At 39.5% G+C, this 25,648-nt stretch overlaps 1 protein-coding gene across 1 annotated transcript in view; it reads left to right on the top strand.

The window, feature by feature from the left end:
* Nucleotides 1-18,734, top strand: part of TXNRD1 (thioredoxin reductase 1) — a 38,214-nt gene extending 19,480 nt beyond the window's left edge. Inside the window, exons 8-15 of the mRNA XM_051784379.1 lie at nucleotides 422-647; nucleotides 3,342-3,434; nucleotides 5,151-5,227; nucleotides 6,823-6,979; nucleotides 9,926-10,033; nucleotides 11,866-11,961; nucleotides 14,048-14,182; nucleotides 17,339-18,734. Of these exons, the coding sequence (XP_051640339.1) occupies nucleotides 422-647; nucleotides 3,342-3,434; nucleotides 5,151-5,227; nucleotides 6,823-6,979; nucleotides 9,926-10,033; nucleotides 11,866-11,961; nucleotides 14,048-14,182; nucleotides 17,339-17,401 (955 nt within the window). The 3' untranslated portion in view covers nucleotides 17,402-18,734. The remainder of the gene's footprint in view (nucleotides 1-421; nucleotides 648-3,341; nucleotides 3,435-5,150; nucleotides 5,228-6,822; nucleotides 6,980-9,925; nucleotides 10,034-11,865; nucleotides 11,962-14,047; nucleotides 14,183-17,338) is intronic.
* The last annotated feature ends 6,914 nt before the right edge of the window (nucleotides 18,735-25,648 follow it).

Raw genomic sequence — 25,648 nt, 5'->3', positions numbered from 1 at the left:
TCAAAGAAGTGAAGATGGTATTTTCATCCTGAAGCTGAACCCCTTCCTCTTTTAGTTCTCAGGAGCTAAAATTTACAGCAAAATATTTAAAGCAAGATTCAGAGGTGAAAAAGACCCAACAACCTACCTTTTTAACAATTTGTCCTAAATTTTTGTTAAAACCCTCAACATTTTTGTGATGATTCAGAATTTTTTTGTGTGTGTGTGTACTCCTAATTATAACTTTTTAATCTGTCGTGTACTGATTTTATATGCCAGATGAACATCCATAAAATTAAGTTGGGTTTTTTTTAGTGAGCAGGAAGAGGAATAAAGTCCTATTGTTACAGAACAAATTAGATAAATATAAAGCATGATACATTCTTCAGGCTACCTTTAACTGTATTTTCTTTTCTCCTCTCTATTTTTTTTTTTCTCCTAGTGATGATCTTTTCTCTCTGCCTTACTGTCCAGGGAAAACCCTGGTTGTTGGAGCTTCCTATGTTGCCTTGGAATGTGCAGGATTTCTTGCAGGCCTCGGATTAGATGTCACTGTAATGGTGAGATCCATCCTCTTAAGAGGATTTGACCAGGATATGGCAAACAAAATTGGCGAATATATGAAAGAACATGGAGTCAACTTTATTAGGGAGTTTGTGCCAACCAAGGTAGGCTCAAAGTGGTATATGACTACAATTGATTGGGATATACCCATCCTAATGTTTTAAGATGTAAATTATTTTAACGAATACAAAAGCTGAACTTACAATACAGGATCTGCTATGATATAAAATGGGTTAATTTTTGTTTCAAACTGAGTAAATCCACGAACCCTAATTAATTGAAAGGTACAATTTAATCTTAGTATTAAAATTTTGTGAGATTCCCATATTCATTGTTTTTATCAGAATTAGATGGGTTGGTGTATGTTGTATTGAAAATGTTACACCTGCACATCCTGGTCTTGCAAATGTTGACTATACTTAAATTCAGCAGTTGTCCTCAAATCTGTGAAACTTCTTGCAGGCTCATAGTTAAGCAGATATATAATTTCATATAAGATCAGGCTCCAGTGCATCACAAATAGTCATATTTTTCATTGCCAGTTCTCAAATTCTCAGCTGGCAAATACTGTTTATATGCCCAGGACTAGTGGACTATTCAGAAAAGTAAATTGGCTTTAGAAGTATCCACCTATATTGTTTATTTGGCAGAGTCCTTAAATATTTGGTCAATTTTTGTTAAATTCAGTAAGAGTACTCCTGCAACTAGTTATGCACGCATATAGGCACATGTACAGGCAAATTCAGGTTGAATTTGAATCAGATTAGATAAATTCTGGAGCTTTTCTAATTGCTTTATCAAAGACTTCAAAGGGTGCTAACAGTATTTTCTTTATGTTTTTGGGTTTTTTTTCCACAATAGTTAGTGCCTAGTTATTCTGAAATAGGAAATCAGGTATTAAGCAATTTTCAATTTGGTGTTAAACCAGCATGTTATCGAGTTTAAGACTTTGGGGATTAAAGCATTAAATTCAGTGAAGACTGTTCATTTTCACCTTTAGCAGTATCAAGAGTAGTTTTAAAAATGCTCTTGCCAGTTATCACACTGTGGGTCTGACTCTAACAGAAAGAGAGTTGCTGTGAGAAGTCAAAATGGATGTTTCAAGGAACTTAGTTTTTACATGTCTTTGTTGCATAAATCCCATGCTGTATAAAAAACAGGGATGATGATCTAGCTTTTTTTTCAGACATATATTTTTGTAAGCTCAGATGTGGGATGAGACAGAAGGAAGCACCAGGTGCACCCTGGGAAGAGCAGTCCATCACCCTAGTCACAAAATGCACTTTTGTCTGTTTTACCCTGTCACTTCAGTACATGTCTTTGATTTCAATGGGAATAAAATATTTGTCCCTGTTTCTGGTTGAGAATACCCTCAACTTAAATTGCTGGGTATGTTTTTAGCAGGTTTTCTGATCTCTTTCAAACATTGTTTTTGAAGTTATTCATTTTGTGCTTATTAAACCTTTCATTGGGACGTTTGAAGGCAGACAATGAATTATTACAAATAATGCTGCCTTTGAACAGGAGCAACTTCTCACAGTGATTCTTTAAAGTTGGTAGGATGGTGCAGTAGGCTTTTTAAAATTAAGAAAATAAAGGACAGGGGTAAAAACTTTGTCAGAAACTTTACTTTTTCTCTCTCTAAATACTGAAAATGAGGTAAGAACTAGGGCAGGTGTTGAAAAGTACCTTTTCATCTGTAGGATGAACACTAAAATGTCCCAGAATTATGTTAAGTGTCACACACTTACATGTCTCTTGTATGTACAGCCAGACATTGGAAGCAGGCAGGTACCATGCCCTTTCTTGGGAGGGCAAGGGAAGGACTGTAAGGACTGTGGCTCAGGATATCCAGTCCTTTCCTCACAGTCCATATATTAATATTAATGGAAATAAAGAATGACCCACCAATGTAGCTTCAAATTCCATTCACTTATTTAGTTGAGAGGAAAAGGTATTTGGAAAAGAATCAGTGGTATTGCTCTTTCTGCTGTATTGTTTTCTGATACATTTGGGGAGTGGAGGGCGGAAGAGGGGAGTATATTTTGGGTTTTGTTTTGTTCTACATAAATGGTCATTTTTTATTACTATGAGCAAAGAGCACAGTTGTGAAAAGCTTTTTTTCTTGCTTCGCTAGAATAGACAGTGAGCTGCTGCTTTACTTGAGAGAGAGTGTGCATCTGGATCTGCAGCTAAAACTAGGAATATTTATTTCAACTGACTCTGGGAAGCTGATGAGGCTTTTTTCTTAATCTGATGGTGTTTTTTCAGCCATTTAGAGCCAGTTGCTGCCCTCTCCTGCAAGGCCATGGCACCTTGTATACTGGGCTAATGTAATTGAAACAGGGCAAAGGCCTGTAGTGCTGAGGTCTGAGCTATGGCAGTGGCTTCCCATGGGTGAAAGGGACAATGGTCCTCCAGAAGCAGTTGAAGAAAATGTCTGATGGTGTTTCCAGACCTTGTAAGAGTTTCCTTCCTCCTCAACTCCTCTGTCTGCAGTGGACACCAGCAGCTCACATGGTGGACTTGGACAAGAACTTAGCTAGCAGTCAACTTTTATAAACAGAAATGAGGTTTTGTTGAGTTGGTCATAAGAATAAATACACAGACGTGGAACAAAATGTTTAAATATGAAAGCAGAAATGTAAAGAATCTTCAGAATAAATGCTTAATTTTAGATTATGGTTAAAACACTCCCAGTGATATGTAGTGGGAAAAATATGCTTTTGTGTATTTTTATTTGAAATGACACTTTTTTCTTTTATCCCCTCTCCCACTCAATCCTCAAAATGTTGTAGGTTGAGCAGCTTGAGGAAGGAACTCCTGGCAGATTGAAAGTTACAGCCAAGTCCACAACAGGGGACCAGATAACTGAAGAGGAATACAATACTGTGAGTCCTGTCTATATATGTGAAGAATGTGAAATAGCCTTCCATTTAATGCTGGGATTTTGTGGGGTGTTTTTATCCACGTTAGATTTTTTAAAATTATTTTAATCATTATAATATGCTAATTGCACACAATCAACAGGTAATTAATGTGAAAAAAGTCCCAAAATCCATGATCATTGTGCCTTGCCAAATCACTTGCATGCTTTTCAAACCTGTTTCTTAGCTTAGAGATGTAAATGAACTTGGTCACGTGGAATCAGTTGCAGGATTTTTCCCTGGCCTGATATTTGTAGTAAATGATAAGTAATGATTTATAACAGCTTTCATAGTAACTAAAGCATGTTTTGTAGTTAGCACAAAACAATGATCTCTGCAAGAGTTAAACAAACGTCATTTCAAGACCTGTTGTTGACACATCTTCATAAAAGCAACTAATGCCAACTTGTGGCAAGTCAGTCAGGAAGCTTCATTACCCACTTAAAACAGTAAAATTGCAGTGTGCAGGTATGCTATTGTATGTTTGATTGTTTCCATCACACCTCACTCCAATCATTTTCATAGGCCTTGATGCTGAAAAAAAAGTTGGGAATAGAGTAGTTGGAAGTACATAGGATGCAAAAAGCAGTCACTTTCCAACCTGGGACTTTAGACTGCAAATACTGTGTACCAGTGACCTGATGTACCTGTATAGTGCATCAGTCATCCTGTAACAAGGACATGCCTCAGTGCATCTGAGAGCCAATATTATGAAAAGGTTTAACAATAACAGCAGCACTCTTGCACAGTGTTGTAATACTGGGGTTTGTTTCTAGTGAAAGCTTTTTAGCAAGCAAATCAATACCATCCCTTCATTAAGGAAACTTCTGATTTCTTACTGCTACATCTTTCACTGAAGTGCTGTCACCCCTCATAGAAGCTGTGAGCTGTGTGTGATGCGTTTTAAGACCTTCAGCTCTGAAGATCTGGCATGGCTTGGTCATCTATAAGACTTGAAGCAGATCACTGATTCCTTCAATACAGTTCTTAGCTGTCACATGGGAAGCATTGTGTAGTTAGCTGGGCAGTTGTCCCAGACTGCAAAGCATATAGCAATTTTCCTTGTGATAGCATAAGCTGGAACTTGATTTGCTTGTTAAGGTAGCAGAGTTGATAGGGTGGGTAAGAATTTGGCCTGGTCTGTCCATCATTCTGAACAAATGTTTTAACAAAAAATATTCAACAAATAATATCCTTTGACAGTGACTTGGCCGAGAGCCTATATAAGTAAATATTTTCTGATCAAAACAAATATTATTTTATGATATTTTTATTTGATTTGTGTAAGCATCTGAGTTTTTTTCCTAAAGAGCCCTTTCCTTAGGGAACATTTTGAGGTGACCTGCTCTGGTAGGGATATGGTGTAACACTTTGGTGTAAAACTGCAAGGAAATAGAGTATCTGTCCCTAACTGATTTGTTTAGAATACTTTTGGGGTACTTTTCTAGGGAAAGTTATTTGGCTGTTTTTAATCTTAGCATTAAAACCTGATATTGTTGTGTCGTGGTGGTGGTGTGGCTTGTCTTGAACTCTGTGGATGTACAATGGGTAACAAATGTATTCACCTTACTGTGACCAAACCTTAGATACTAATCTTCAGTATATAATGAAAATAGTAGCCTAAGGAAAATGCACTTTTGAGGTTTTAAAAAATCAGTAACATGCATTGCTATTTTGCAGGTGTTGTTAGCAATCGGAAGAGATCCATGCACAAGAAACATTGGGTTGGACAAAGTTGGAGTGAATATCAATGAAAAGTAAGGACAGATGTCTCTATTCACTCATTGCTAAGGTTGTGTCGTGTACTGTTGCAATGGTGGTGGTGCATAGACATTCAAAAGCTTGGAGGACAAATTTGTCCCCTGTTTGTATACACTTGAATGAGAGACTGTTGCAGAAAGCTGCATTTTCTCCCCCAGTGCTACCACATTTGCTTATTTGATAATGAACAGTCAATTCCTAGGTGCTGGGACTCAAAAGTGTCTGTTCCATTCTGTCTAGGTTCACAGCTTCTTCCAGTCACAGGGTTTTCCAGACTGTGCCAATTGTTCCTTATACTCCTTTATTCTCACCTCCTTGGTTTTGTCTCTCTCACCCCTTGGGGCAGAGATCTGTGTGTTCATACAGGCTTTTAGTGCAGTGAGTTCTGTTTATATTTTAATATGTTATTTTGAAAGATAAGGTCCAAGTAGCATTCCTTAAACTCACAGGTGGAGTTCTTGATGTGTTTTAGGTTTTGGAGGAGTTTATTTCTTGCCTTGGAGCAACTCTTAGGAACAATCTGTCTCTTGTAGAGGAGTATTTAATGTTTAATGTAGTGAGGTCGTTGCACCAGGGAGTGGAGCTATCAGTAACATTTTCAATATCAGTAACTAAAACACCTTCCAGACATGTGAGGCCTCGAAGATCTTCCCTTTGGAGAAAAGACAAGGACTGTGAACTTGACCACTGCGGGGTTTTTATATATGAACACAGTGACTGATGTTGCCAAAGGGAACTGTTGTGATATTCCAAATAAGCGGAACTTTTGGTCCACTCAAAATTGACAGACCTGTGTTGTCTTGCAGAACAGGGCACATCTTTCTGATGTCAGGACACCTATTACTAGCTTAATAGAGTGAACTATAAAGTTACTAGCATAAACTGTATTATTGTTAATGAGCAAAATTGAGGAAGTTGGATTTTTAATATGGGCATTCCACTGGTCTCACAAGTGACTGTTTGACTGTTGCTGTGCCTGTCTGGTTTCCATGTTACATGTGTTTCCTGTGGTGATTACTACACTATCTCATTTATTGATGAAGTAGGAAATATTAATAATTAAAGCCTTCCATTAGCTCAGTACACTTACAGCTAAAAAGCTTGCTGGCTGTCCCTTAGGTAGGGTGTCTAACAGCTTGACCTGTCTCTGTGTAGTACCCTGAAGGATAAGTTTCTATAAACTGCTTCAGTCGCTGGACTGGAATTTCAGCAGTGGAAAAATTCTTTTGTCCTACAAGTGGAGTGGGAGAATGTCTCTTCCTTTAATTCCTGAAAGTTGCCTGTACACAGCTCAGCTGGTGGTAGAGAGTGTTTGAGGAAAAGATTTATGCCTCACCAATGATTCAGGAGACAAATTGCAGCTTCACAGGCTACTCCTTGTCCAGTGTGTGAATTCCTGTAGATTTGGTCAAATTTGCACTACTTTACATTCTTGCCTAAGTCTGTAAGATTGTGAATATGACTTCTTTCCCTCATACTTCACGCGTCTTTCTCTTAAAGCTAAAGGGCCTAACTCCTGAAAGGTTATTTACACCTCCAGTCTTCAGAGCAGCACACTTAGATCTTTTTTCTTATTTAATTCCAATTGCAGAACAGGAAAAATTCCTGTCAGTGATGAGGAGCAAACAAATGTGCCATATATCTATGCTGTTGGAGATATACTGCAGGACAAGCTGGAACTCACACCAGTGGCAATCCAGGCAGGAAGATTGTTAGTTCGGAGGCTTTATGCTGGGGCAACCACTAAGGTAAGGAAACAGTTGCCACAAAACACTGTCACTGCTCTACTTCTAAGTGCAGAGTGTGAGTCTGCTTATTTGTGGAAAACCCAGAAGAATTTAAAGGATTAGCTTTGATGATCATTTTAATTTTCCCCTGGCAAAGATATTACTGCAGATGTGTTCTGCTAATTGTGTGGGATGAAATTAATACTTTATGGATTAAACAGTAGTCTCTTTTTTTTTAACTTTTAAGTGGGTTTATTTTTCTCTCTGAGTATAATGATAATAAAATTAACTGAGATCATTTAGCTTGTTTTTAATTCTACCACCTTCCCTAAAAGTCAGCAATCTTCCCCATCCTATTAAATGCTTTAACTCCAATTCACAGGCAGTTTACTAAACCTACCTATGATCCCTAAATAGAGGATAATAGGAGTTTGTGATGCTCTTAATTTCCGGTGTTATTTCCACTAATTTTTTTCACCTCTCATCCATGTGTTTTCAATGTAATACACGATCTGAGTTGTAATTGAATAGGGACACAAAGGAAGATCAGAGGTACCGATAACTCAGCACATATTTGTACCTGGGTAGTTGAAATAATCAATTCGGTGTTTATGGTTCATATTAGTGCAGTTGTGGGTTTTAGGCAGGTTATGCTTGCTTAAATGGGAGCAGTACGGGTACTCATCTACACCCTATGTTTAAACCAGGAGGAAAGAAGAGTGCCTTTAAAGAGCTGTTATCCAGGCACCACTGGTGTGGGTGCTTGTCTCAGCTTCATAACCACAGGGCATGAGCATAAGGGTTTCTTCTCTTTTAGACCCTGCTGAATTCATATCAGGTTCAACTGTTGGCCAGATTTAGAGCTTGACTGAGTTGTTTGTTTTACGTTGGCAGGTATTGTGGTAGCAGAATTCTGAATCAGTGTGCAGAATGTCATTGCATTAGCCAGGCAAAGTTTAAGGAACCATAGCAGAAACCAGGTTTTTTTTCATACTGCAATACTATGGATATGTCTTAATTTACATTTTATGCCAGATAACAGTCTCTCAAGGTACAAAAATCCTTATGCTGCCAAAGGAAGCATTATCTCATTCAATGAATTCTAAAAATGAGTAACTACTTAAATGGGAACCTGGCTTACGTTTATGTTGTAACAAATCTGGAAAAGGTGATTGTATGAAACATAATGAGGTGTTATGGATAGGTGGGGAAAGGACAGTAATCAACATCTTAGTTGATCCCCAGTCACAAAGGAAACTAATTAAAGTTGAAGTCTATAGAAAATAAAATTATTGGAAATTAAATAGAGCTAACTAACCTGCTAGTCTGTTTTGGCAGAATGACTAATTTGGGGGGTGTGGGAAAAGCAGGGGATGTTTGTTTACTTTGACTCTAGTAAAGGCTTTTGACACTGTCTCTCATAACATTGTCATAGACAAATGGATAAAGTACAGACTGGGTAAGTGGGCAGTGAGGTGGATTGAAAACTGGCTGAACAGCCAGGTTTAAAGGGCTGTGACCAGCATTACAAAGACCAGCTGCAGGCCAGTCACTGGTGGTGTGCCACAGGGTTGGATACTCACTCCAGTACTGTTTAACATCTGAATTAATGAATCTGGATGATGAAACAAAATGCAAGTTTGCAGGTGATACAAAACTGGAAGAAATGACTGGTGCAACTGGTGTTTGTGCTGTCACCCAGAGTGGAGAAGTGGGTCAGACTGGAGAAATGGACTGACAGGAATCTCACAGTGTTCAGCAAAAAGTGGAATGTCCTGCACCTGAGGAGGAATAATCCCGTGTGCCATCATAGGCTGGGAACTCAGCAGCTAGAAAGTAGCTAAGCAGACAAAGCTTCAGTAGGTCTGGAGGACAAGTTGACTGTGAACCAGCAATGTACCCTCATTGCAGAGAAGGCCAGGGATATCCTGGGCTGCATCCTGCAGACGCATCCTGGCAGAGCATTGCCATCAGGTGGAGGGAAGTTGTAGGAAGTGACCTTTTCCATTCCAGTTGATTCTGGTAAGATAGATTTGGTTTTGTGTCCAGTTTTGGGATCCCCAGTACAAGAAGGACAAGGCAAGTCCAGCAAAGGGCCATGACTGTGATTAAAGTACTGGAGCATCTGACACATGAGGAGAGGCTGAGACAGCTGGTAATTTAAATACCCTACAGAAGAGGTGGTTTGAGGGGCTCTTATATCAATGTGTATTTATGCCTGAGGGTAGGGAGTAAAAAAGATGGAGCCAGACTCTTTTCAGTGGTATAAAGTGGTATAAAGTGCAAGGGCAAGAAGCAATGGATTCAAACTGAAACACAGGAAAATTCCATTTGAGCATAAGAAAAAACTGCTTTACAATGAGGGTGGTCAGGCCCAGAAGTTGCCCAGAGAGGAAGCCTCTGCAACACTCCGAAGCTGCAGTGAAGTCAAGGGTCAGTGTTTGCCTCTTATGATATCTGACTGGGCACATGGTATCAGCTCTTGTTCTAGCTGTCCCCCAGAAGGGCTGTACTCCATGTCTTTGGTTCTTTGATGTTGCCTAGACCACAGTTGATAAAAAAAAAAATTATGATTTTTGAACAGTGGTGGTGCTTTTGCAACATCTCCAACTAAAAATAGCATGCTTTATAGAAATGGTTGAACAGTCTACTGTTCTACTGTTTTTATCTCCATTTTGGCCTGTATCTGGTACGTTTTTAAAATAGGGCACTGAATTTCTTTTTCCATTTAATCTGTGCACACTAATGTTAGTGTGGTTTTAAACTGTCTTTTTGTTCTTGCTCTAGTTAACACCTCTGGAATGGACAAAGCCAAAACTGTACCTTAATTTAAAACAATTTTAAAAAAACAGAAGAGCTTTCAGAATTGTGAATAATCCAGCTTTTCTTCCTGTGTTTCAGACTGCTGAGTGCTGATTTTATTACTGATGTTGTATGTTTTTTTGTTTTGTTTTGAATGCCACACAGTGTGACTATGTGAATGTTCCAACTACTGTATTTACTCCTTTGGAGTATGGAGCCTGTGGGTACTCTGAAGAGACCGCAGTGGAGAAATTTGGGGAGGAAAACATTGAGGTAAATGCCTTAATTTCATCTGGGCTTTAGGTTTCCAATTTGTGATTTAAAATAATGTTAAGAGTCAATTAACACAGCATTCTGTGCTCTGATGTAAGGGCAGGAGCTGACTGGGTACATTTTTTGTCTTCTTTGGCTGTTCCCGGACATGTTATAAAAATAATCCTTAATTCCAATAGTTCTAATTGCAGATATGTTCTATTTTTGGCAAACAGGGACTTGAAGGTGGAATATTTGGTTTAAAAAAAAAAAAAAAAAAAGAAAAAGGGTTTCTTTGTGCCTGCAAATACTTCAGGATAAATTAAAACTGGGTATGGGCTGGAAGCAATATACTGGTTTTAATGTCAAAGTGGAGCTTTTTGTACCTACAGTGGTGGCAAATTCCTTGCCATGGAGATTTTTACTTTATAAAGCCAAATGTTTTGCTCATTTTTCCTGTTTACTTTGACTTTGTGAAGAGGTATGTGCTTAATTTTACTCACATGAGTAATCCCTTTTCATTCACTGGGATTGCTGGTCCAGAGTGAAATTAGACATATATGAGCACTTAGTGCCTGAGGCTGTTCTTACAAAATACTGTACTGACCACATTACAGAAAGCATAAGGGGAGGAAATCTCACAATAAAATGAACTTTTGTGTCCTGCAAATGTCACCCGAGGAGCATTATTTGGAGGAATAAGCAGATAAGTGGCAGTTCATGAAGCTGAGAACTTATGTCCCTCTTAGCTGATGTTTTCTGAAATGGATGTGGAGAAAAAGAAGTAAATATGACTCAAAATGTCAGTGTGTAAAGTAATGTTAACCTGACCACAGGGCAAAGGCTTACATTCTTTTCTGCCCACAAAGTTTGCATATACCCAGTCAAAATTTTTGTTATTGAGTGAAATTCTTGCTGTTATATCTGAAACACTGGACACTTTGTTGCGAAAAATGCATTTTTGATTTTCAAAACAGTTTTTTAAAATGTGCATCAAGAAGCATTTGTGTTCTGCCTAAGTCCTCATTTAGTGAATTTTGACCTCTTTATCATGTCACTTTCTTGGCTTTTTTTGCAAGCCTCAGAAAGATTATTGAGCACATCTGTCATTCAGGCCTGTTAAATTTCAGTTTGATAGTGATGCTTATAAATGCTTTGTAACCCCACTAATGTGGCAAAATGTCGAACTGCCTCTCCTAGTTTGTGAAGGAATATATTTTTACTGGAGTTGTGATCAATTAAAATTTTGTTTCAACCAGCAATCGATTTGAGATTAGCTTATAATGGGAGCTGCCGGGAGTTCTTGGTAGAACTGTGCCTAAAAATGCCCCATCATTTTCTGATATGTGTGCTGTACAAGTGGGTGAAAAGCCTTAGCTACAATTTGGGATTTGTCCAGTTGGGGCAGACAGGAAAATATGTTGTCTTTAAGTACTTTCCATTTTGCAGTGATATTCTCATTTCTCCTAAAACCAGACTCTGAAGCTATTTCTTCCCTTTTTCTGCTCAGAGGAACATTTTTGCCTTCATTTCAAGTAGACCCAGAGACAGTACAGTCTTCTCTGAGGGAAGGTTGTGATTTTGTAGTTTAATGAGAGCATGGTGAATTGCTTCCTGGAACTTTAATATACTTATGGCTTCTCCTTTTTTAATTACTGGATGATACCAGCACTTGTTTTGCAAAGACTTCCTTCTCTGGTGTTCATCAAGGGGAAAGAACATCACCCTGATTTCAGATATTCTAAATACTATGTACATAGCTCATTATTTAAGATAATCTGGCAGTTTTTGAAAGATCATGCTCTCTGCTTGGAAATTACATAACTCCTTTCTAACCTGTGTTGTACTTCCAGGTGTACCATAGTCATTTCTGGCCTCTGGAGTGGACTGTGCCGTCCAGAGACAACAACAAATGCTATGCAAAGATAATTTGCAATATTCAAGATAACGTAAGTGCATCTTTCTTTCCAGGGAAAACAGTATCTTTATGTTCATCATAGGGACCATTGATGATACAATGTCTATAAATAAGTTATTTTTAACAAATTAAAATTGATTTAAATTTGTCTACCTTTTGAAATGTAGTAAATATTTATAGTGATACAATACTCCTGTTTATACAAAATCAACCCTTAGTAAAAAAGAAAATTCTGCCATTGCTATTTGTATATGGTACGTGTAAAATGAGAAGTAGATATCTCTAAGACTGTTCATTAACTTTGAAAAGTGAGCAAATCAATGCACATAGAAATGGTTAGAATTTTTATTGGTTTATTCTCTCCTCCCCAAGCTTGGACATTCTTTTCTGGGAGATTCTTCTCTGAAATGGAGGCGTCTCAGAAACCATCACAGCTTGTAACCTCTGCAAACCCACATGTGCTTATAAAACTCTTGAGCTTGTTCTAACAGGATAATGTATTTTGCCTGCACAAATCTCATTTAGGGTGATAATGCCAGGATTATCCATGGACTAGGATAAAATTTCCTGGCAGTGGAAATGTACAGCACCTGCTGAAGCAAAAGCAAAATTACTAACTGGTTAAAAGAATTGGTGTGTCCATCTCTGAATGATCACCATGTGTTTAATTGATGATTTTAATAATATGAATTATTATGAAGACTAATATACTGTGAAAATGTATTCCTGCTAAGATAGTGGCATATCTGTCTGTCCTTAATTTTGTAAAATTTGCAAACCTGTCAGGTTTTGACCATATCCTCTGTCTGGAGGAGTTTGCACTAGTGTGGAAGGTATCTTAGAACCCATAGTTATGTTCTAATTCAAAGTTACTTAAGAAAATGAAAAGGCTTAATGGTGATTTAAAGTGTTTCATTACTTTGTTTTCATTTCTTGTCCTGAAAATTTGAAACATGTTTAAATATCTAGAGGTAGAGTTGAAAGTTACCCTGGATGAAAAATAATTCAGTAACTATTTAAAACTCTCACAACCTTGGTTGCATTACTATGGTTTTATTCTTACATATGTCTCTATTTTTAAAGGAAAATAAGGATAATTCCGTTTTAGTTATTACCCAATTATAACTTTTCTTATTTAAATAAACCCTGTGGTAAATCTCAGTCCTGAGACTGAAAGAATAATAACTTTTCAGTGTATTGAGTATCCACTACATCCAATATATGTGATATTTAGTGGAAAGAACAGACAACTTTTGATACCCAACTGAGCTACATCTATGCTCAGCAAAATCTGATTAATTCCCTGAAGGCCACTAAAGCCCACAGCAGCTGGCATGTGCTAAAGGAGACTTACCTTTCTTTAAGAAAAGCAGGTCAAGTCAGTAAAGCTCATTCTACTGAGTGTTTTCTGAGGATGCATGTGCAGTTTGACATATTTTGCAACTGAACAGTAGTATAGATATGAGAAGTGTGAATAGTGTCTTCCTTGTAACTGGATGTTTGTTTTGCCAGTCTCTGGGTATATTGTCTCCCAATGAAAGCAAACACTGCAACCAGAGTAGTCATCAGTTTAGTTATAACACACTTCTTGCCACCAGTTGTGTCTGATTAGCCACAACTTCAGCTTGTGGCCCTTTCCTGTAAGCAACTATTGAACTGAGAGTTCTTCCAAAGACACAGACCATGTAGCCACCTACCATAGGCCCTGCTGTTGAAAACCAGGGTGCTCATCTTTACTTAGGCAAGCATTCTGTTAGGATAACTTGCCTGAATAAAATTCAAATTCATGTTTGCAATTTGGACACACATAATCGAGCATAGAGCATGGGGTGTATTAAATTTGTGTGCTGCTGATGTAAGTGCAGGACTCTTGTACAAAACTTTGCAAGGAAGCTGACTCCTGAGCTCCTAGTTGAATCTTTGCAGAGAGAGAACAAAATTATACCGTCTCCCATCTGTTGGTGCTAATGATAGTTCACATTTTAGTGGTTACATTAATTTGTGATATATTTTGTGAGCTGGTTAAGTTATATACTCTGAGTAAGAAACCCTTACATGTTGTCTAAAGAGAACTGAACGCATGATTGTGCTTGCATTTGATTACCTTTGGCATTTAGGAGAGAGTCATTGGTTTCCATGTCCTTGGTCCAAACGCTGGAGAAGTCACCCAAGGGTTTGCAGCCGCCATTAAATGTGGGATGACAAAAGAACAGCTGGACAACACCATCGGAATTCATCCTGTCTGTGCCGAGGTTTGTATTTGAAGTCACCTCATAGCCCAGCTTTCACAGCATTCTGGGGTAGGGTGTTGGAATTCTGAATAACAGAGCTCTGTTAAAGAGGTCCGAATTTGGAGGAAAGGACAGGAAATTACTTGGGTTTAATATTTAGAATTCTAACATTTAGGTTTAATCTGGGATATTTAATTTTTTTTTGAGTGTATTCATTTGTGAAAAGTTTATGGCCTTGCTTAATCCAGTACTCTCTCTACTGGGAAGTATAGAATTTTCTTCCCACTCAATATTATGAAGGCTTATGATACTATTTCTGCTAAAGTGGTGGTAAAGCTAAATTGGGGTACTCAAAATAGGCTTATAAACTGGTGCTGTGGAAGAGGACTGGCTATGTGACAATTTTTCTATTAGATTCTGCCCTTTTAAAGATTTTTCCTTTATTCTGTAGGCCTTCACTTCATGAGGCCACACAAACATTTCTTCTTGTGTTTGTCTTGCTGTTCCTCTTTAATGAGGAGCTCAATTTTCTGTAGCAGGTGTGGGACAGCTCCTCCCAGATGTAAATCAGAGATGCTCCATTGACTTTAGTAGCAATAGGATGAGTTTATATTAGCTGAGGATCCCTGAAAGCATGTTCATGACCCAAGTCTTTGTACAGAATCTCTGTTTGCACCTGCTTGTGTGAGCTACAGAGTGTTGCAAGGGTGCACCAGGATGCTGCTCTGCAGAAGTGACGTCCACCTCTCTTGTTTTATGTTTCCAAGGTGGTACAGTGTAAGCAATGTAATATGAACTCCATTAATGGAATGGACTGCTAGCAATCTGAATCATCTTCAAAGCATCCACAATATAGATCCTGTTCTTCTCTGTAGTATCATCTGATGGTGTTCTTGAAAGCCCTTGGAGAGGGGTAGCATGTCCTTATCTTACCAGGGGCCCTGTGGAGGGGGATCTCTGAGGGAGGCATTCAAACCTGTGAACTCAAGTGGGATATTAGCATATGCAGTGTGAAGAGAGGATGATAGTCATAATTTATTCTGGACATCTGAGCTGCTAAAATTGAAACTGAATAGAATGATGATTAGATATAATTCAGGGAGGTAGTTTCAGATAATCATATTTGTTTGAGTGGGGGAGGAAGAAATTGGCTCAGGAGAAATACACTCTTTAAAAGCTCCAGGGAACAGCGATCATTTCTAGTGACAGTCTTCAAAAGACTTTTTTATGCTTTTACTTAATTTAATCTCTTGAGCAGTAAACAAAAATCAAAGTGCAAGATAGCAGTCTTTGATTAAAAAAATGCTTTAAAATTGTTTGGAATTTGTGAGGAATGAGCATATCTAGATGAATAGAATTATGGATAATAATGGTGTTATTTTTAACTTACATCCATGTAAAAGCTAAGGGAAATGAAGTCTGATTTGAGCAGGATGGGGCAGTGTTACAGGGTTAAATGCTGACATCTTCACTGGCACTAGTACTAATTCATTACTGTCTTCTGTGAAATGTGGTATTATTCCACTTGAAGACCTTAAGACTGAGTCCCATTCTCACTGCTTTCAAATTAGAGCCAGATTTCACTTCTCTTGTTTGAGCAGTGTTTTATTCTGCAGAAAACATGAGCTCAGAATGGAACTTCCTCCCAGGCAAAGTCCAAATAATTGTGAGCACAGAGTTGTTAGGACCTCAGCCTTACAGAGAATTACATCTCAGCCTTGATTGTACTGTGCTGCTTGAAATACAGGCAGGTATAATCAAGCATCTACTGAGATGATTCTTTCAGCTAGCTAACAATGGCTTTCCAGCCATTGGATCTAAGATTTTGTCTTCACTAAAATAATGAACAAATTCTGTCAAAACCCTCATGTTTCCAGTAATTAAATGATTCCCCATTGGGTTACTAGCCTTAGGGAGTTGTGTGGTCCCCTAGCACACCTGGAGCTTGTAGTCAGGCCAGGAAGAAAGCAGATAAATTTTGCACATTTTAATCTTGGTCTTTCAAAGTGAAATAACAATAAATGAAGATTCCCATACATTTTCAGCCTGTGGATCAGAAATAAAGAGTTCAAAACCCTGCCTCAAGCAATGCACTATAGTTTAAATATATCACTGTTCTTCTGCCATATACATTAGGCTTGCATTTGTCTTCCTGATTTGTGCGTAATGCTTTATGTGCTTATAGAAAATGGAAGAGGTTTATCATTTATTGATGTTGTTCTCTGAAGAGCTGCTAGCAGCCTTAATGCAGCAAAGCTTCTACTTAGAGAAATATAGGGCTTTCTGATCCCCATTATCTTTAGATACTCCAATGTTATTTGCATAACTGAAATGTGTATGTACTTTATTCTGTGCAAAGTTTATTATTCCTGAGAGATGGCTTTGATGATAGCTAATTATTGCAACTTTGAAGCATTTAGATAGCAGTGGTTTTGATTTCCTTTTTTCCTTTCTATATTATAACTATGCAAAACTATGCAATTATTTGCATAGTAAAGTTATAATGTTAAATAAGTTTTTGTAGAATTTTTCTTCCTGAATTTTGATATCTGTTAATTTTACAATAATTAGGTTTGAATATGTTGTTTTGTTTAAAGTGACCTGAAAGCAGTAAAGATTGGAATTTTTCAAAGTGGTTTTACTGAGTGTTTCATAGCTATTGTCAAGATACAATACAGATCCCAGACATAATACTTATATCAGCTGTCAGTTCCACATTTCTATAATGTCTAGAAAGGCACAAAAGCAAAATTTATGTTCTCTCCAAATGCTGTGGCCTTGGGTTAACTTCACTTTCCCAAACAAAGAAGTTATCTTTGAGCTATAAAGACACTTATTCATTCAGTGCACAGACCAGCGTTTATTATTTCTGAGCTCTTTCCCACAGTAAAAACTTAGGGCATTAAGACATGAGGTGGTATAAAGCCATGTGACTTCCTTAATACATTCTTTTCCACTGTAAAAGGAAGACCATAAGGTGAATGAAGAGAACAAAGGTTATTTGTGTGTGTGTGTGCTTTCTAGTGCCAAGGATTTTAAATGCAAGATTTTCATTATTATTTCATTACTTGAAGAAATGGCTGCAGTTTTGAGCATCATGCCCTACTAGATCTTTTAGATTAAAAAAAAAGATTCATTTTAGCCATACTAAGAGTCCTTCTTTTTCTCTCTCTTAAGGTATTCACCACCCTGTCCGTGACTAAGCGTTCTGGTGAAAACACCCTCATGAGTGGATGCTGAGGTTAAAGAGCCCCATTCCTGTTGTTGCCAGGGACTGGCTTTCACCACAGTGTCTGCCTTGTGCAATTCAGAAGAAAGATCTGGGGAGAAGTCATCCTCAGACACCTGCAGAAATGTGTAGAGCTTAACCTGGACATTCCATGGTCCTAAGGAGAAGAGCACTGTGGAAGTTGGTCACTTGTGGTGATTGGCTGGCAATGAACAACGCAATGGGAATATTGACTGTCGAGCTGGCGATTAGCAGGGCATTTAATGAATGCTTTCATGAAGTCATAGCCTGAAGCCTGCATTGTCTGGTGGGCAGTGATGGAAGAACTGCTAACACAGCTGGACAACAACTGTTTTGCTTTGGTTTTATTCCTCTCCAGTTTCTTTCCTGAACATTCCTTTCTAGTTCTTTCTGGAACAAAGAACTTCCCAACTCAGAAAACTTCTCACAGTTTCAGATAACTGTATAGTGCCCCTGTGTGCTGTGTTATGACACAGCAACTGCAAGGTCTCCTCATGAGCATGCATTTTACCAGCTCATATGCTTGTGGAGGAGAAGTTGTATCTACTTGTTTGATCGTGACGAAAAAGATAGCGTTGGAAAAAAATTTAGCACCATCTAAAATAGCATATTTCTGGCCTTCCAAATTGACTCTGTTGTGACTTTTTATTTAGAGTGCCTTGTATGTGAAAACGTTCTTCTTCGAGAGAAAGGAACATACTTTTTATTAAGGTCTTTTTATACAGAAAGTTGTTGGTTTTTTTCCCTGAGAGTAACAGTCATGTGTATAACACAGATGGGATGATCTTAGCTTTTCTTTAAGCTTATGGGATTATAATTAATCCAATTTGGAACTGACAGAATGCCAGTGTTGAATGAATTATGCTTCCAGGAACTCTGTGCAACTGTATTAAATTTGAGTAAATTCCTTCCTCTGCAGGTGAGCTGTTGTAAGCTGCCCTGTTTCAGGTCTAAATTGGCCTCTTCAAACACAACAGTACTGAGACTTTCCCTGAGATTAGTGGGCCTGTAAAATAAAAAAAAACAAACAAAAACCAAAACAAAAAACAACCCAACCAAACATCCCCTAAAACAACCAACTAAACAAAGCCCCCACTCAACCTCCAAAAAACCAATAATGAAAAGTCTGTTATGTAGATAGGGCCTAAAAGTTGTATTTAGTTCCATGTGCGCTTTGTTTTATATTTAATTAAGAAAACAAAACTTTTAAAACAGAGATTTCCGTGGAAAATATCAGATTCTTGCATATCCCTCCTGTATTGGATAATCTACCTACACATTTGTCAATAAATGACAAAAATGCCTCTTTTAAATGGAAATTAATGTACTTTGTGATCTGGTTTTCCATTTCCCTCTCTTTTTAGCAGCAAGGTTCAGATTACTTTTATTAAATGGTTCTTGGGAGTTTAGTATTGTGGTGTGAATAGGGGATGAATTCTCCAGCACTCTGGGCACAATGCCTTATGCCTAAATTCCTACCTGGTAACAAATTCATGTATTTCTACTGAGATTTCTAAAATTGTGTTGTAAGTTATTTTTATAAACTCAAACATAACTGAAGGATTTTTAAACATGTTTTGTATGGCATCTAGATGGTCTGTGATGGTATTTTTCTGGCCAGTTTATTAAATAAATTGAATATTTGCACAAGCAGATGCTCATTTTGATGCCTCTTCTAAGCAGACACCAGATGACAGCAAGCCGACTGTTTTTCCAAAGGCCAGAAGAGGGCACCATGATAAACCCAACAATCTCGAATTTTGAAGGTAGATACTTCTCTGAAAAACGGGGTTTGGGGCTGTTTCATGTGAAATCTTTTTACATGTTAAACACTTGAGAAGGACATAATTAAAAACAAGAAATTAGTTAGGAAACAAATCTTCCACTGTTTGCACTAGCTGCCATCTGTGTAACTTCTGAAAGCCCAGGAGTGCAGGTTTCTGAGCTGTTGGGCAGTGTAGCTGCTCATATTTAAACACGTGAATAGCAGCATTTTCAATCAGGTCTGTAGGAAAGTCAGATCCTGGAGATCCGGATCCTTTATTTCTTGGAGGGAATAAAGACATGTATGAGCTTGGCTTTGCAAGGTTGGACCCACATGCATCTATTCATGTCATTATTAATGATGCATGTTTCTACACTAGTGGCTTACAATTCTGTAGTTGTTGGTTTTAATTTCTTTTATTTTTACTTTAAAATTGTGAGGCTTTTTTGCTAGGGCTTTTTCTTTTATTTCTCCATAAGGAAAACATTTTCAGGTTTGTATGTGTGTTATCTGTGCATGATGATAGAGATATATAATATGATACCACATAAGGATTTAATAAATGTCAAAACTAAGTACTTGATGGTTTTATCAAATTAAGCATACAATGAGTAATGCATGCTTTGGAAGCACATACTAGAAAATTTAATAAGTTAAACAGTATTTACGTTCTGCTCGTATTTATTAGTTATAAACATTTTTTGATACTCTGGTTTACCAGGGCGTAAGAATCCATCCTAAGATACTACAGATACAAATGCTGGCAGCAAATTTCGCAAACTTTAACAGGGAATTAGTAGAGTTTCACTACCAGCTCCCAGAATTACTTTTTTAAATTTTTGTTTCTTAAGCTCCCCTGACCCAGCTGTTGGTTGTATGAGCAATCCTAACTTTCCTGTAAGTCTTGTATTCCAACTTGCATCCTGCCTTGCTTCCTTCAAGCCCTGCTGCCTGCCCAGAGCCCCAGTGCAGGGGGCTTGCTTCTTGCAGAGCCATGGATGGGGCAGGACCCCTGTCGGACAGGAGGGATCTCCTGAAGACGTCGTGAATGCTGAAGGTTTCCTGATAGGGTAGGTGTCTTGCTGTGCCTTGTGAGAACACCTTTCACTCCTGAAGCCTGCTAATGATCCTGTCTCTGGCTGTGCTACTGTGGCACTTCCCTTGCTCTAAGTTACCACGTGGCAGCGGGTGGATGGGATGGTGCAGGAGAAAAACCATGGCTGTGTGCTGCTGGAGCATGCTGTGCCAATGCAAGGGTGTGAAGAAGGGGCCAGATGGCTGAATATTTTATGTAAGACTTGATAGACACCTTTCAGGTCAAAATATGGTATACATGTTTGTTGTAAATGTCAGCTCTGCACAGAGTGTAGTTTCAGAAGCCCCTTCTCTTTAATGACCACCTTTTCTGATTGCTCATTTATCCTCTGTGTGGGATGGTGTGAGACTCTGCTTTTGCCAAGGCCTGTTTGGCCTCCAAATAGAAATTAAATCTGAAAAAAAAATCCAAACTAAAACAACTCCCCCCCTCAAAAAAAAAAAACCCAAAACAAAACAAAAGCAAAAATAACCCAAAAACCCAAGACAGAAGGCAGCAGAGGATCTGCTACACCGCGGGCCTCTGTTCTGCATGCACTAAACAGAAAAGGCTCCTGAAATATTTCCATCCTGGTGGCACCATTTGTGCCAGCAGGGCACTGCTGGTGGGGAGGTGAGACTGGAGAAAGGCTTTGGCATATATCAGGAAGGGTGGGAAGGCATTGTGTGAGGCCGTGGTGTGAAGTGGGAAGTGCCATCAGTGGGGAAAGGTGAAGGCACAGTGCATGACAGCAGCTGCAATGCATCTGTGAGGAGTGCCAGAGGGCTTGGTGTGGTTGGATGGCTGAGAGTGCTTCCAGGAGTCCATGGAGCTTGGGAGATGCAGGAAGGCCTCTGCAGTGAGGGGCTGCCTTTCAGCTGAGCCCATCCTGCAGGATTTGTGGGAGCCTGCAGATCTGAACCCCATGTTTTGCAAGGCTGGGATGTTGTGACCAAACCCAAAGGTGTCTCCAGAAAGTGCTTGTTGCTGAAGGGTGAGGAATGCAGCTGGATGTGCTCACCTTTCCTCCCCTCCCCATGCTGGGTGAAAGCTGCTACTTCAGGGGTGAGAGGATGGCTTTATTCTGGGGGTCTGCAAGGGCTCAGGACTGGGTGTGTTGGAGGTGGCACAGGCAGACGTCTGATCCTGAGGATGTTGTGCTGGTGCCCAGAGGAACAGCCACGTCTGTCGAGGTGAAGTGCCCTCACCATGTCATCCCGGTGAAAGACCTGGCCCTTGGGCTCCTGTGCTTCTCTCAGCCTTACATGGTGAGGGTCTGACTTGCCCATGAGGGTCACCTTTCTGCAGAGACTGTGTGCCAGGGGATGCCAGACACTGCCGACGGGTGAGTTGCACATTGGTGGGGGAGCAGCTGCACCTGTGCAGGGACCTGGGGAGTCACCAGGCCAAGGGGACTCTTTTTCACCTCCATGGTCCCTCTTTTCATCCTTCTCACTCTGCTCCTGCGCTCCAGCCAAAGCTCTGCTCAGTTGCTGGGGTTTTTCTTTTTATATTGGAGAAAAATTATATGCTTGTTTTCCTTTTGTTTGCCAAATGCTCCTGACCCATATTCTGTCGTGCAGAATTTGACTTTACACATATGATTTCTTTTTCATTCAATTGTCCTTTTCATCTGTCTTTTCTAGAAACTAGAAATCTTCCCAGTTACAGACTTGTCTGAGGGAGTTCTCCCACAGCTTTTTTACATCTTAAAATCATGAAATAAGCTGACACACGGGATATATATCAGGGATATATATATCAGGACAGAGAAGGAAGGCTTTCCTTTCCCCTAGCAAAGCTATGTGACTGGCCTGGCTCAGGACCACCAGTGACTCCTGACTTGCCCCATCATGTTGGCTGACCACTGGCTGCCTACAAGGGATGTTTATCTGCCAGGGAGGCCATGCTGTGGCCAGACCCTTCGAGGGAGCCCATTCTCTGCTGCAGCTGGCCATCATGAGCCCAGAAAAGTATCCATCCCCATCTTTAGACTGGAACAGAAGCCAGCTTAGGCATATAGTGACAAATCTGCAGCTAAAACCTAGATTCTTGCTTCTTCTGTATAACTTGTCTCAACAAACAATTCTTTTCTTGAAAATAGGTTTTACCCCTAGGTTAGGCACAGAGTAAATTGAGCTCTGCATATCACTTGCTTTCAAAAACAAATGGCAACACATTTAGCCTAAAGATCTGCTTTCCCTTTTAATGTCAGTGTAAGTTGGTGGGCAACAACACCCAGGATAAGAAGCGTGTGTGTGTCGTGCAGCATGATGTGGTGACTTGCATTTGGGGTTGACCTGGAGTTACTTTCCCCGCATCCTTGTTTATGATTTTCTTGGCTCTGCAAGCACCATTTCTTCCTTAGCTCTACAGCTGCTAAAAGTAACCACACTAAATTAATGGCTTATATTTGGATTCAACCGTTAAACTTGCATTGGTCACTCCAAACAAGGCATGCTGAAACAACTGCACATTTAAGGCTTAAGTGAGATTCCTCAAGGTTTCTTTTTGGTAGTTGTTGGACAGATGATGCTGATTGTGCAAGCATTTGCTTGTTCTTAGAGCAGTGTTTTCTTGGACCAGGGTCAGCTGCAACTCAGGAAGGGTAGAAAGGTGCCCGTGTCCTAGATGAGCAGTCCCTCTGAAGGCTTGAACACTGGACTTGTGGGCTATCTGTGGAGGACATTTGGTGAGCAGACTCTGTACCAGGTCTGGGAGAGGTGAAGGCAGCATGTCAAGGCTATTTCTGCAGATAACCTCACCTCATGAGCACTCTGAGCAGTGCTTACTTCAGGGCCAGAAGAGGAAGCGGAGCAGTGATGCTGCAAAGCCCTTTAAATATGTTATTTTAAAGAGTCTGACAGATGGGTATCAGCCCATGTTTATTTCTCTGCTCTCTGAGGTACCATGTTAAAGGAAAACAATGGAAAATGTATGTGACCCAGGGCTCTGGTTAATGCCTGGGCTGTTGGGCTTGGATTAATGCCTGGGACCAGTTAGTCTAAGACACTCGATGGGATGCATGTTGGGGTGTGTGCATGTGTGTCTTTCAATTTAGGAAGATAAAAATGAAAAATGCATGTCAAAGCAAGAGTTAGACTCCTGACTGTGCTGGGAATGTGTACATGAACCATCAGCCGGGTATGCTGTGAAGTACCTTTGAAGGTAAAGTCATGGTGGAAATCAAAGCAGCCTGAAAATAAAACCAGTGGGGAAGTTGCCGTAAAGCACCTTAAAGTAGTGCCTCTGTTTTAGACATGCTGCCTCCTACAAATTAGACAGAAGAAAAGCAATGCACTCGGGACATGTGAGGTGCTACTGATATTCTTAGAACAAGAGGCATGGTACCAACTCCTGTTTAAATGTTGCAGAGCTGTAACACTCTGAGTTGATACATATTTACTTTTGCTTTAATCTGCTTCTCTTTCTTCTCCCTTTGTTTCTTTACCACGTTTTTGCTGGTTTAGACTTGTCTTGGGGAGTTCTCCTAGCACATGCTTTTAGCAGTCCTAAAATCATAAAACTTGTGGGAAGGGCAAACAAGGAGCAATGATTCACCATGTCTCACCATACAAGAGCCATGGCTGAAGCAGTCAAGGGAGGCTGGGCTTTTCTGCACTACACATAACTAAATACAAGTCACTGTCATGGGATGTTACAGTCTAAAAATGCACCTATATTGAAAAAAAGATTAGTTGTACACACACAGAGGTGGAGGTTAGTAAAATTATGACCTGACTGTAGTTTATGGGGCAGAATGCCCTTACACCAGTAAGTGTTGGAAGCTTGGGAAGAAATCCAACAGGAAACATTACTGTATATTCAATATGGGTTTTCTTATATAACCTTTAATTAATCATCTTATCCTGGGAGACAGAATATCACATTAAAGGGACCTATGGTATAGGCTCTTCCTATGCCAAAGGAAATTCCCTTCCTTGGGGTCCAGTTTGTTCAAGCCTCACAAAATCGATTTGTAATCCTTTCGTCTTTTAGAGGTTCGAAATTTTCATGTCTCAAAGCTTTCCTCTCACAAGTTTTGTGACACTCTCTGCTTGGGGGATGAGCTGGAGGCAGGACAATGTGAAGGCTGCACCAAAAATCTTTCTACTCGAGCCTATTGCCCAAAGACACTCAGACCTTTCCATCCCTGAGACAGCATCTACACGATGCTTCCTACGGTCAGCACCGAACTTCCTGATCTGAGGCATTGCCATGGGAGAGCCTCTCTCAGCTGAGCTAATACCATGCCTTTTAAATTCTCAGTGAGTGACCTGAAGTAATAAGGGATTAACTTCAACTAAATGCCTGCAAATTGTATGCAATTTAATTAAATTTTCTCCCAGTATTTTTTGAATAGTTGAACTCTGTTTAAATGGCATCTTTCCCTAAATCTCTGCAACATGCAATCCTGACAAGGCCTTTTCTATTACGTGTAAAATGAAGCATTTTTTAGTGAAGTAGTTAGCCCTGTAGTTTATGCAGAAGGTGTTTTGTTTTCGTTTTGGAGTCATTCCAGTACTGTGCAGATGTTGGAAGGTACATTTGTACTGTTATTTAAAGAGCATTCAGTTCTCCACCAGTGGTGCCCTGAACTAAGTTGATGTCTCTGGCGTGCAAAAATGACATTATCCTGTCTAAGATCTTTCAGCCAAGAGAGTTGTAATGCTGCTTCTATATGTGGATACTCTTGTGGGGGCTGCTGGGGAGTCCCTCATGTGTCTCCCCTGATTGACAAACACTGGACACAGAAGGATTATAGTAATTGTTTCTGGAGGGTGATTTTACCAGAAACCACAAGCTCAGTTACCTTCTGAGCTCACTGCCAATATACAGAAGGAAGCTCTCCCCAGCTGGCCATGCATTCATCTGTTTTTTGGTCTGATGGTTTTCTTTTCAGGCCTTCTCCCTTTCTTTCCTGAAAGAGGAAAAACCCCATCAAAAAACCCAAACCAAAACAAAAGAAATAGGTTAAGAATCAAAACCACAAAACATAGAAATCGTTAATGAGGAGCTGTGCTCTGCCTCTTTCCCCCCTCCCCTGGGATAACTGAGGTTTGAAATGGCTCATCAAGGAGCCAGACGAGCAGTAGAGGAAGTGATGGGGTGGGAGGACAGGAGAATAGGGTCAGCCCTTTTGGTCACAGAACTAATCTAACACACCAGCTCAGCCCATCTCATGTCCAGTGAGGGCAAAATTCAATGCTAATGCCTGTGGAGTGGAAACTTTCTTCTTTACCTTTACTGGTGAATTTCCAGTACATCCCTATATGTAATTTTAGTTTTAAGGAAAATTTTCTGTCTTCCTGCTCAGAGTGGTTTGGAAGCAAACCATTTAACTTGAACACTATTACTCTTTGCAGCTCCAGGATAGTGTGGGTGAGTTATGCAGAG

This window comes from Manacus candei, unplaced genomic scaffold, assembly GCF_025592945.1.
Source record: "Manacus candei isolate 608988 ecotype Guabito, Panama unplaced genomic scaffold, ASM2559294v1 h1tg000018l, whole genome shotgun sequence".
Taxonomy (NCBI): Eukaryota; Metazoa; Chordata; class Aves; order Passeriformes; family Pipridae; genus Manacus; species Manacus candei.
This window is presented reverse-complemented; position numbering and strand designations above follow the sequence as displayed.